This window comes from Oncorhynchus masou, chromosome 30, assembly GCF_036934945.1.
Source record: "Oncorhynchus masou masou isolate Uvic2021 chromosome 30, UVic_Omas_1.1, whole genome shotgun sequence".
Classification (NCBI taxonomy): domain Eukaryota; kingdom Metazoa; phylum Chordata; class Actinopteri; order Salmoniformes; family Salmonidae; genus Oncorhynchus; species Oncorhynchus masou.
Window position 1 is genome coordinate 35559034 of NC_088241.1, and position 13416 is coordinate 35572449.

General features: G+C 40.0%; 1 protein-coding gene across 1 annotated transcript in view; it reads left to right on the forward strand.

Moving 5' to 3' along the window:
- Positions 1-12842, forward strand: part of LOC135522582 (plexin domain-containing protein 2-like) — a 171457-nt gene extending 158615 nt beyond the window's left edge. The window contains exon 14 of the mRNA XM_064948983.1: positions 1059-12842. Within this exon, the coding sequence (XP_064805055.1) occupies positions 1059-1178 (120 nt within the window). The 3' untranslated portion in view covers positions 1179-12842. The remainder of the gene's footprint in view (positions 1-1058) is intronic.
- Positions 12843-13416: the final 574 nt, after the last annotated feature.

Consider the following 13416-nt stretch of genomic DNA (forward strand, 5'->3'; position numbering starts at 1 on the left):
TGTGTGCTTTCCTAACCTACCCCAGCAGATACTTCCTTCCAAGGTCAGGCAATATGTCTGCCAACCACTAGACGCCCGTATGTCAGAGTGGAATAACAAACTACTCCCACTGTGTTTCTCTGTATGCATCCCTAATTACACCCTATTCCCTATTTAGTGCACTACTTTGTCGACGGGGCTCTGGTCAAAAATAGGGCACTATATAGGGAATAGGATGCCATTTGGGACCAAAGCTCTGTCAGGCCCTCCAAAAAAATAATAATCTGGTCAGCGTTCATTACACTTTATCCCTGTTTCTCCAACTCATAAATATGCATGATTACTTTCACAGGGCGTAGGCAGTGAAACAAGGCTACACATGGTTCTTTGATGATAAATGCCTACGAAAGCTTTGGCAATGAATTGGTTTTGGTTTCATTTGGACCGTTTGGAGGTCGTAATGAGACTGATTGATGTTTAAACATCGAGAAAAATAAATGACAAATGCGTAATCTTCAAGGTCATTATCGCACAACGAGCCAATCCCTCATCAAGGAACAATTTTCTCTGAGAGAATTCAAATGCTTCTCCCTCAGAGCTCTCATCACTCACTGAGTGGTTTAGTACATGGCATATATCAAACGGCGAGAGCGTGTCAATTAATGTCATAACATTCACTCCCAATACATCTGTTTCAATCACGCATACCTAATAGGTTATTAACTCTGGAAATGTCATATATTATATTTCGCTGTCTGTAATACAATGTGCTCGCTTATTTCTACCGCTATACATCCATATGTAGCTCCGGGGGGAAGTTGTCCCTAGGTACAGATCTAGGATCAGCTTCCTCCTCCCCTAATCCTAACCTCAACCATTAGTGGGGGAAATGCTAAACTAATCCAGGATCAGCGTTTAGGGGAAACAAGAAGAACGTGATAGCTACAGAGAGAGCTCAGCTGAAATAGGGTGTAGCACAGTGACCTAACCCTGGGCACAGGTCAGTGGCATTGCAGACCTTTGGCCTTTGACCCTAGTCTGTCACCTCAATGACCTCTAATCCCTCTCCCCTTCTCCAGAGACGTCCCAGCAGGTGGCCGGCCATGAAGTTCCGTCGAGGGTCGGGTCACCCGGCCTACGCGGAGGTGGAGCCCGTGGGCCAGGAGAAGGAGGGCTTTATTGAGTCTGAGCAGTGCTAAGGGGCATGCACTGCTCCCCCCCCCAATGCGACTGATTGACGCTGGTCTCTTGTTTTGTCGATTCAAACGCTCACTGTCAATATTGTGAAATGAGATGAGAAAATCATGGTGGTGTCACTTTGAAATCCCCATGCTTTTTTTCTGGTGGTCTGAGAGTAAGGCCTTGTGTTTGGTGGACTACCACGGTGAACCTTCAAACCTGGCTTGTTCAACAGAGAGCTGATCTGAGAGCTGCTGAGGGAGGGTCACTGCCAGAGGGACTGTGCTGTGGGAAAACCTTAAACTGATCTCAAGTCAGTTCTTCAGTCCAAGCCCAAAGTCTTCGAACACTTCACACTCACGGTGGTGAACGTGACTGACTTCTTGGGGACAGAGTGAACGTAACGGTGTCATTGAGTGGGTTGTACAGTGTGACTGCCCTACACTGGTGGTGTGTGATGTGAGGGGGGAGTAGTAGGAAGAATTATACAGTATATTTTTCAGAAAGAATACAGAGTATGTGAACAGAGATCTTGACTTTAAATGTTGGTGAGGCTATATAGGCCTTTATATATCCTTTGAGGTTTTGCTAATTTACTGTTCCATGTTGGGGGTTTTTCTGTTGCTTTTTTAACTGGGGTTTTATTATTCCTAATCAGTGAGGGGATTGTCTTGCTTTCCACTACCATAATAAGGCTTCTTTACCGTAGCTTTGTACTTCATAGCGTGGTTCAATAGTGTGATATGCTCCTGCTACTGCCCCTCATCCCACCCAGGAGTAGTAGACTTTTGTTGGTATCTCTTTTTTTACATAAAGTTTGTTTCAATTTTTTAAACGTTTTTTTTTTTTTCATTGATTTCAGTACTGCCGTGCCATTCTTTCCCTGACTGGAGTTTGCTCAACATTCTTTCCCTGACTGGAGTTTGCTCAACATTCTTTCCCTGACTGGAGTTTGCTCAACATACTTTCCCTGACTGGAGTTTGCTCAACATACTTTCCCTGACTGGAGTTTGCTCAACATTCTTTGCACAAAGTTTTTCATGCACATACATCTTTATTTCATTTGGTACAATTGCAAAATTGCGAGACAGGCGCTTTGTGAGTGTGTGTGGTTGTGTGTATAGATGGTCTAAACGTGTGTGTGTGTGTGTGTGTGTGTGTGTGTGTGTGTGTGTGTGTGTGTGTGTGTGTGTGTGTGTGTGTGTGTGTGTGTGTGTGTGTGTGTGTGTGTGTGGTTTTTGTGTGATTGGATATCAACCTGCTTGTGGGTGGGTCAGTTTGAGCTGGGTCTGTGTAATTGATGCTGAGTGGTTGACCAGAGGTACTTTTACATAATTTTATTATAAATTTGGGACATACCTGGCTTGAGTTTGCCTGGGTTTTGATTTTATGTGTACAATGTGGTTTTCAAGTAGTTTGACCTAAGGGCGTCAATTGGGTATGGCAGTCCCCATACCCTAGCTCAATACTAACAATTTAAAATAGGCTACTAAAATCATTCCAATCCCGATTTACAAGACAAATGCAGTTTAGCAGTATTAGCGGGGTGGCTTTAGGACCAAACATCCATCGGAACGGGATGGTGAACAGCACAACATTTATTTTAAAACAGTGTAGAGGTAGAAGATTGCTGTAGATGGCTAAGATGCTAGGTAACTGTCGTTTGACTTGGAATGAAATTAGTTTTTAATCCCACATCTGAGCTAGGGCATCGCAGCTAATTGCTGTATGACGTGTTTGAGGTAAATTTAATTTTTGCTGTTCTCCAAATAGCATTTCTTACTTTTTAAATTGTGTAGAAATGCATTAAATAAGCTTAAAAATGTATGAAAATTGCTTGGAATCACCCTCTCCCCGTCACTTTGCCTTACCCTATGTTTGCCATACCTTAGAGTGGCAGAGAGGTCTAAGTCACTACACACCCTAATTCGATCCCAGGCTATATCACAACCATTCATGATAGGGAGTCCCATAGGGTGGCGAACAATTTGCCCAGCGCCGTCCGGGTTAGGGGAGGGTTTGCCCGGGCTAGGCCGTCATTGTAAATAAGAATTTGTTCTTAACGGAATTGCCTCGTTAAATAAAAGATGTAAAAAGCTGAAATGATGACCCTGGTTTGACCTGCTGCTGAATCGGATCTTGTACAGGACTGGAAAATATGTCTTACTGTTCTATGGAGTAAGAAATCTGCCAAAATGTTAAACGAATGTAACATTAGAATCGTAAATCACTTTGGGGAGATTTTTGGCAGATATCTAACCCCATACTGTTCCAGCTCTTGTTCTATATTAATGGATGTCATTTAACCCTAGCATAGCATAGTGCCTTCACAAAGCATTCACACGCCTTGACTTTTTCCACATTTTGTTGTGTTTCAGCCTAAATTTAAAATGCATTAAATTGAGATTTTGTGTCACTGGCCTACACACAATACCCCATAATGTCAAAGTTGGAAATATGTTTTTCGAAATGTAATTACAAATGAATTAAAAATGAAAAGTTGAAATGTTTTGAGTCAATAAGTATTCAACCCCTTTTGTTATGGCAAGCCTAAATAAGTTCAGGAGTAAAAATGTGCTTAACAAGTCAAATAATCCGTTGCATGGACTCACACTTTGTGCAATAATAGTATTTAATGACTACCTCATCTCTGTACCCCACACATACAATTATCTGTAAGGTCCTTCAATCGAGCAGTGAATTTCAAACACAGATTCAACCCCAGAGACCATAGAAGTTTTCCAATACCTCGCAAAAAAAGATCACCTATTGGTAGATGAAAAAATTAAATAATGTTGATTATCCCTTTGAAGTTATTAATTACACTTCGGATGGTGAATCAATACACCAGTCACTACAAAGATACAGGTGTCTTTCCTAATTCAGATGCCGGAGAGGAAGGAAACCGCTCAGGGATTTCACCATGAGGCCAGTGGTGATTTTAAAACAGTGTGTGATAGGAGTGATAGGAGAAAACTGAGGATGGATCAACAACATTGTAGTTTCTCCACAATACTAACATAAATGACAGAGTGAAAAGAAGGAAGCCTGTACACAATACAAATATAACAAAATATAAAAATAAAGTAAAACTGCAAAAAATGTGGCAAATAAATAAACTTCATGTCTGTCCTGACTACAAAGCATTATGTTTGGGACAAATCCAACACATCAATGAGTACCACTCTCATATGTTCAAGCATGGTGGTGGCTGCATCATGTTATGAGTATGCTTGTCATCGACAAGGACAAGGGAGTTTTTTTTAGGATAAAAATAAATGAAATAGAGCTAAGCACAGGCTGAATCCTAAAGGAAAACCTGGTTCTGTCTGCTATCAAACAGACACTGGAAGACAAATTCACCTTTCAGCAGGACAATAACCCAAAACAAAAGGCCAAATATACTCTGGAGTTGCTTACCAAGACGTAATTGAATGATCCTGAGTGGCTTAGTTATAGTTTTGTCTTAAATCGGATTGAACATCTATGGCAAGACTTGAAAATGACTGTCTAGCATTGATGAACAGCAAACTTGACAAAGCTTGAAGAGTGATGCACAGAAATGGTACAATCCCGCTGTAATCGCTGCCAAAAGGTGATTCTAACATATATTGACTCAGGGGTGTGAAGTATATAGAGTACCAGTCAAAAGTTTGGACACACCTATTCATTCAAAAGGTTTATTTTTTATTTTACTCTTTTCTACATAGTAGAATAATAGTGAATACCTCGAAACTATGAAATAACACATATGGAATCATGTAGTAACCAAAAAAAGTGTTAAACAAATCAAAATATATGTTATATTTGAGATTCTTCAAAAGTAGCCACTCTTTGCCTTGATGAAAGCTTTCCACACTATTGGCATTCTCTCAACCAGCTTTATGAGGTAGTCACATGGAATGCTTTTCAACAGTCTCACATGCTGAGCACTTGTTCGCTGCTTTTCATTCAATCCGCAGTCCAACATACACACTATACACACATATGCACATAGATTTAGTACTGTAGACATGTGGTAGTGGTGGAGTAGGGGCCTGAAGGCACACAGTATGTTGTGAAATCTGTGAATGTATTGTAATGTTTTTAAAATTGTATAAACTGCCTTAATTTTGCTGGAACCCAGGAAGAGTAGCTGCTGCCTTGGCATTGCAGACCAACTCATCCTAAACCATCTCAATTGGGTTGAGTTCGGATGATTGTGGAGGCCAGGCCATCTGAAGCAGCACTCCGCCACTCTCCTTCTTGGTCAAATAGCACTTACACAGCCTGGAGGTGTGTTTTGGGTCATTGTCCTATTGAAAAACAAATGATAGTCCCACTAACACAAACCAGATGGAATGCTGTATTGCTGCAGAATGCTGTGGTAGCCATGTTGGTTAGATTGCCTTCAATTCTAAATAAATCACTGACAGTGTCACCAGAAAAGCACCCCCACACCATAACACAAACTCCTCCATGCTTCACGGTGGGAACCACACATGCGGAGATCATCCGTTCACCTACTCTGCGTCTCACAAAGACACGCTGGTTGGAACCACAAATCTCAAATTTGCACTCATCAGACCAAAAGGATAGATTTCCACCAGTCTAATGTCCTTTGCTCGTGTTTCTTGGCCCAAGCAACTCTCTTCTTCTTATTGATGTCCTTTAGTAGTGGTTTCTTTGTAGCAATTCGACCATGAAGGCCTGATTCACACAATCTCCTCTAAACAGTTGATGTTGAGTTGAGTGAATGTTACTTGAACTCTGTGAAGCATTTATTAGGGCTGCAATCTGAGGTGTAGTTAATTGCAGATTTCTGAGGCTGGTAACTAATGAATTTATCCTCTGCAGCAGAGGTAACTCTGGTACTTCCTTTCCTGTGGCGATCCTCATGAGAGCCAGTTTCATCATAGCGCTTGATGGTTTTTGTGACTGCACTTTGAAAGTTTTTAAAACTTTCCAGATTGACTGACCTTCATGTCTTAAAGTAATGATGGACTGTTGTTTATATTTGCTTATTTGAGCTGTTCTTGTCATAATATGGACTTGGTCTTTTACCAAATAGAGAATGCCAAGAGTGTGCAAAGCTGCCATCAAGGCAAAGGGTGGCTACTTTGAAGAATGTCAAATGAAAAATATATTTTAAATTGTTTAACACTTTTTTGATTACTACATGATTCCATGTGTTATTTCATAGTGTTGATGTCTTCACTATTATTATACAATGTAGAAAATAGTAAGAATAAATAAAAACCCTGAAATTAGTAGGTGTGTCCAAACTTTTGACTAGTACTGTATGTAAATGTGATATTTCTGTCATTCGTTTTCAATAAATTTGCTAAAGTTTCTAAAACATGTTTTTACATTGTCATTATGGGGTATGTGTGTAGCTGCGTGAGAGAGAAAAAACATTATTTAAAGCATTTTGAATTTAGGCTGTAACTACAAAATGTGGAATAAGTCAAGGGGTATGGATACTTTCTGAAGGCCCTGTATAAACAGGGGCTTAAACCTTTGTAGATTGCCTCAAAACATGTACAGATTCAGGTTATGAATGAAAAATCTTGCATATTACATGTTAGATTATTACTATTTTGTCTTTCTTTTTGAGTGGCCTCTTTTTTATTCAAATGTGAAATAATGAATCAATCATTACATACAGTGCTTTGCGAAAGTATTCTGCCCCCTTGAACTTTGCGACCTTTTGCCACATTTCAGGCTTCAAACATAAAGATATAAAACTGTATTTTTTTGTGAAGAATCAACAACAAGTGGGACACAATCATGAAGTGGAACAACATTTATTGGATATGTCAAACTTTTTTAACAAATAAAAAACTGAAAAATTGGGCGTGCAAAATTATTCAGCCCCCTTAAGTTAATACTTTGTAGCGCCACCTTTTGCTGCGATTACAGCTGTAAGTCGCTTGGGGTATGTCTCTATCAGTTTTGCACATCGAGAGACTGAAATTTTTTCCCATTCCTCCTTGCAAAACAGCTCGAGCTCAGTGAGGTTGGATGGAGAGCATTTGTGAACAGCAGTTTTCAGTTCTTTCCACAGATTCTCGATTGGATTCAGGTCTGGACTTTGACTTGGCCATTCTAACACCTGGATATGTTTATTTTTGAACCATTCCATTGTAGATTTTGCTTTATGTTTTGGATCATTGTCTTGTTGGAAGACAAATCTCCGTCCCAGTCTCAGGTCTTTTGCAGACTCCATCAGGTTTTCCAGAATGGTCCTGTATTTGGCTCCATCCATCTTCCCATCAATTTTAACCATCTTCCCTGTCCCTGCTGAAGAAAAGCAGGCCCAAACCATGATGCTGCCACCACCATGTTTGACAGTGGTTATAGGTGTTCAGGGTTATGAGCTGTGTTGCTTTTACGCCAAACATAACGTTTTGCATTGTTGCCAAAAAGTTCAATTTTGGTTTCATCTGACCAGAGCACCTTCTTCCACATGTTTGGTGTGTCTCCCAGGTGGCTTGTGGCAAACTTTAAACGACACTTTTTATGGATATCTTTAAGAAATGGCTTTCTTCTTGCCACTCTTCCATAAAGGCCAGATTTGTGCAATATACGACTGATTGTTGTCCTATGGACAGAGTCTCCCACCTCAGCTGTAGATCTCTGCAGTTCATCCAGAGTGATCATGGGCCTCTTGGCTGCATCTCTGATCAGTCTTCTCCTTGTATGAGCTGAAAGTTTAGAGGGATGGCCAGGTCTTGGTAGATTTGCAGTGGTCTGATACTCCTTCCATTTCAATATTATCGCTTGCACAGTGCTACTTGGGATGTTTAAAGCTTGGGAAATCTTTTTGTATCCAAATCCGGCTTTAAACTTCTTCACAACAGTATCTCGGACCTGCCTGGTGTGTTCCTTGTTCTTCATGATGCTCTCTGCGCTTTTAATGGACCTCTGAGACTATCACAGTGCAGGTGCATTTATACGGAGACTTGACTACACACAGGTGGATTGTATTTATCATCATTAGTCATTTAGGTCAACATTGGATCATTCAGAGATCCTCACTGAACTTCTGGAGAGAGTTTGCTGCACTGAAAGTAAAGGGGCTGAATAATTTTGCACCCCCAATTTTTCAGTTTTTGATTTGTTAAAAAAGAAATATCCAATAAATGTCGTTCCACTTCATGATTGTGTTCCACTTGTTGTTGATTCTTCACAAAAAAAATAGTTTTATATCTTTGTTTGAAGCCTGAAATGTGGCAAAAGGTCACAAAGTTCAATGGGGCCGAATACTTTCGCAAAGCACTGTATGTGCTGTTGCTGATCGATATACAGGACAAGGCTTTCACGCATTGATCAAATCAAACAAAAACAATTTTGTTGTTGCTTCATACTTATGATTTACAGTACCAGTCAAAAGTTTGGACACACCTACTCATTCAAGAGGTTTTTGTTATTTTTACTATTTTCTACATTGTGGAAGAATAGTGAAAACATCAAAACTATGAAATAACACATATGGAATCATGTAGTAACCAAGAGAGTTTCAAACTAATCAAAATACAGTTGAAGTTGGAAGTTTACATAGAGTTAGGTTTGAGTCATTAAAATCTCTTAAGGATTAGCCCCTTTTTTTCAATGTTCACCTAAAATGACAAATCTAACTGCCTGTGGCTCAGAACCTGAAGCATGGACATGCATATTCCTGGTACCATTTGAAAACAAACACTTGGATGTTTATGGAAATGTGAAAGGGATGTAGTAGAATATAACACAATAGATCTTGTAAAAGACAATACAAAAGAAAAAAACTAACCGTTCTTTTGTATTGTTTTGTACCATCATCTTTGAAATGCAAGAGAAAGGCCATAATGTATTATTCCAGCCCAGGTGCAATTTAGATTTTGACCAGTAGATGGCATCAGTGCATGTGAAAAGTTTGACTGATCCAATGAACCATTTACTTTCTGTTCAAAATGTTGTATCAGGACTGCCCAAATGGGACTAATTTGTTTATTAAATAACTTTTCATGTTCAAAATTGTGCACTCCTCAAACAATAGAAAGGTATTTTTTCACTGTAACAGCTTGTGTAAATTGGACAGTGCAGTTAGATGAACAAGAATTTAAGCTTTCTGACAATATCAGATATGTCTATGTCCTGGGTCATTTTCTTGTTACTTACAACCTCATGCAATCACATTAGCCTACGTTAGCTCAACCGTCCCTGGGAAGGGACACCGATCCCAAGAAAGTTAATTAACACTCATTTTTCAACCACTCCACAAATTTCTTGTTAACAAACTATAGTTTTGGCAAGTTGGTTAGGACATCTACTTTGTGCATGACAAGTAATTTTTCGAACAATTGTTTACAGACAGATTATTTCACTCATAATTCACTGTATCACAATTCCAGTGGGTCAGACGTTTACATACACTAAGTTGACTGTTCCTTTAAACAGCTTGGACAATTCTAGAAAAAGATGCCATGGCTTTAGCTTTTCTTATAGGCTATTTGACATCATTTGAGTCAATTGGAGGTGTACCTGTGGATGTATTTCATGGCCTACCTTCAAACTTAGTGCCTCTTTGCTTGACATCATGGGAAAATAAAAAGAAATCAGCCAAGACCTCGGAAAAAAATTGTACAACTCCACAAGTCTGGTTCATCCTTGGGAGTAATGCTACCAAATACTAATTGAGTGTATGTAAACTTCGGATCCACTGGGAATATGATGAAATAAATAAAACCTGAAATAAATCATTCTCTCTACTATTATTCTGACATTTCACATTCATTAAATAAAGTGGTGATCCTAACTGACTTAGGACTGGGAATTCTTACTAGGATTAAATGTCAGGAATTGTGAAAAACTGAGTTTTAATGTATTTGGCTAAGGTGTATGTAAACTTCCAACTTCAACTTCAACTGTGTCTTCACTGCATATTTTAGATTCTTCAAAGTGGCCACCCTTTGCCTTCATGAAAGCTTTGCACACTCTTGGCATTCTCTCAACCAGCTTCATGAGGAATGCTTTTCCATCAGTCTTGAAGGAGTTCCCACATATGCTGAGCACTTGTTGGCTGCTTTTCCTTCACTGCAGTCCAACTCATCCTAAACCATCTCAACTGGGTTGAGGTCGGGTGTTGTGGAGGCCAGCTCATCTGATACAGCACTCCATCACTCTCCTTGGTCAAATAGCCCTTACATAGCCCGGAGATGTGTTTCTGGTCATTGTCCAAATGATAGTCCCACGAAGTGCAAACCAGGTGGGATGCCGTATCGCCGCAGAATGCTGTGGTAGCCATGCTGGTTAAGTGTGCCTTGAATTCTAAATCAATCACTGACAGTGCCACCAGAAAAGCATCCCCACACCATCACACCTCCTCCTCCATGCTACACGGTGGGAACCACACATGCAGAGATCATCTGTTCATCTACTCTGCGTCTCACAAAGACACAGCGGTTGGAACTAAAAATCGCAAATTTGGACTCATCAGACCAAATGACAGATTTCCACCAGTCTAATGTCCACTGCTCATGTTTCTCGGCCCAAGCAACTCTCTTCTTCTTATTGGTGTCCTTTAGTAGTGGTTTCTTTGCAGCAAATCGACCATGAAGGCCTGATTCACTCAGTCTCCCCTGAACAGTTGCTGTTGAGATGTGTCTGCTACTTGAACTCTGTGAAGCATTTATTTGGGCTGCAATCTGAGGTGCAGTTAACTCTAATGAACGTATCCTTTGCAACAGAGGTCCTCATGAGAGCCAGTTTCATCATAGCGCTGGATGGTTTTTGCGACTTGAAGAAACTTTCAAAGTTCTTGAAATGTTCTAGATTGACTTTCTCTTGTTTTATTACCAAATAGGACTATCTTCTGTATGCCACCCCTACCTTGTCACAACAAGGCTCAAACGCATTAAGAAGGAAATAAATTCCACAAATTAACTTTTAACAAGGCACACCTGTTAATTGAAATGCATTCCAGGTGACTACCTCATTAAGCTGGCTGAGAGAATGCCAAGAGTGTGCAAAGCTGTAATCAAGGCAGTGTGGCTATTTTGAAGAATCTCAAATATATTTTGATTTGTTTAACACTTTTTTGGTTACTACATGATTCCATATGTGTTATTTAATAGTTTTGATGCCTTCACTATTATTCTACAATGTATAAAATAAGAAAAATTAAGAAAAATCCTGGAAGGAGTACGTGTGTCCAAACCTTTGACTGGTACTGTATATACTATACCAAGACCAACCTAACAAACAAAATTAAATGTATTTCAACATAAGTTGTAGATTGATCTGAGAAATATGCCTTGGGTTACAATAGTAAACACTGTACTATTTACAATTACAAAGAAGTGGATTCTACAGAAAATTATCTCAATGTGCAATATAACATTCATCTAGTTTCATTATGCATTTCTCTAAGGTTTAGTGATATCATAGATGGAATTATTTAGGGTTACGTCATCTATTTTGAATGAATCCCCCATTGCACTGAGACCAAAGACGCATCACAATGTTTATTTTGTCTGCATGCTAAAATATTCTCTACCCTGTACCGTGAGAGCTTCTCTGGGTCCCAATGTTCCCAATCTCTCACTCCACTCCCCACCAGCCAAATGATATCCCACCACTTAACGTTGAACGAAACCACTGCATCTCCTATGGCAGTCACCACTTTGAACACACCACCCCAGACCTATATTCACTCAGACAAACACATAGAGACACACGTAGATACACGCAGAGAAACGCGCACGCACACACACGTAGACACATGCAGAGAAATGCACACACACACACACACACACACACACACACACACACACACACACACACACACACACACACACACACACACACACACACACACACACACACACACACACACACACACACACACACACACTCCAGAACTCAACCCCTGCTTTATTCATAACTAGTCCAATCTACAGAGGTTGAGTGACTGAGCACAGCGACCCACTACTCCACTCTACTGAACATTACTGTAGGACCCAAGGGCTTTCAAGCCTCCTGCACAAGAGAGCCCTTTCATGACGCCCTATAATATCAGATTATTTTCCAAAATGGTGTTAAAGAGCAGATGGGACGGAGTATTTGGTGACAACCCCAAAATGGCTTTTCCATGCCTACAGACATCTTCATCTAAGTCACACATGTTACCCTATTCTCTACATAGTACACTATATAGGGAAAAGGTTGTCATTCAGTAGGCCTGAGCGTTCAGTCTATGTTACACAGAGTGATTGCAACACTTTCAAACTAGCTGGTCTGTGATAAGAAAGCTATTTGTGTTTATCCAGTAATCACTTGCATCACTAATCTCACACTGATTGCTTTCACCCAACTTGCTCTTGACATGCTTTTTTAGATTGAGAAAAGCAACATTGTGCTGTTGTTGAGATAGGGTGCACTGTACTGCAGAGTGCTGTTACTCTTTTTTCCAGACAAATGAGGTGAAACGAACGATGTAACTCAACAGTGATTGCCTGATCTAAAAATAGAGGGCAGAGGATTCAAATTTCTTCTAAACTATTACCCTATGTTTTGTTCCGATCTGATTGGAGAATTCTTTAGGAAACGATGACTTAGACATTAGAGCCTAAAAAAAATAATCACACAATACCCTAGCAGCCTGTCATTTCTGTAACTACTGTCATTTTGATTGCATTTTAAATAATAAAGTTCTTTAAATCACATTTCCACTATGTTGTCCACATCTAACCTTAGTTACTGTTGTGACATTGGGGAATGGCACAGTAGAAATATCATTTAACATTTAAATGAATCATTTAAACTTAAGTAGCAACACAAAAGAGACTGCCCTGGTGGCCATGCCATGCTGCCCCTCTCGGTCTGTCTCTTATTCTCCTCCCCCTGACGTGTGTTTTCATTCCCTCCAGCAGAGTCCCTCTTCTTCTTCTTCTTCTTCTTCCACCTTTGAACTCTGTTGGTTCTTCCTGCTGTGTGAGTGCTGACAGCTCTCCATCTCTCAGCGGGGACAGTATTTTACTGGGCCGTTCCCCATCGATGGCAATGATTCTAGTAAACAAACAAATCACTCAGTGGAGTGTTAGGGTAGCCAGTATTTCATCAGCTGTTCATTCTGTTCCTTCTTGGAGCATTGATGTAAAATACGTTTTTAAAAAAGGGAAAGATGAAATGACTATGGCTGGGTAAAGTAGTGTAGTCTGCTGGATTTAGCCTCTACATCAATGTGTTTTGCATTGCAATTCAGCCAAAGCAGTGACTGCAATCTCCCCGGAAATTGAG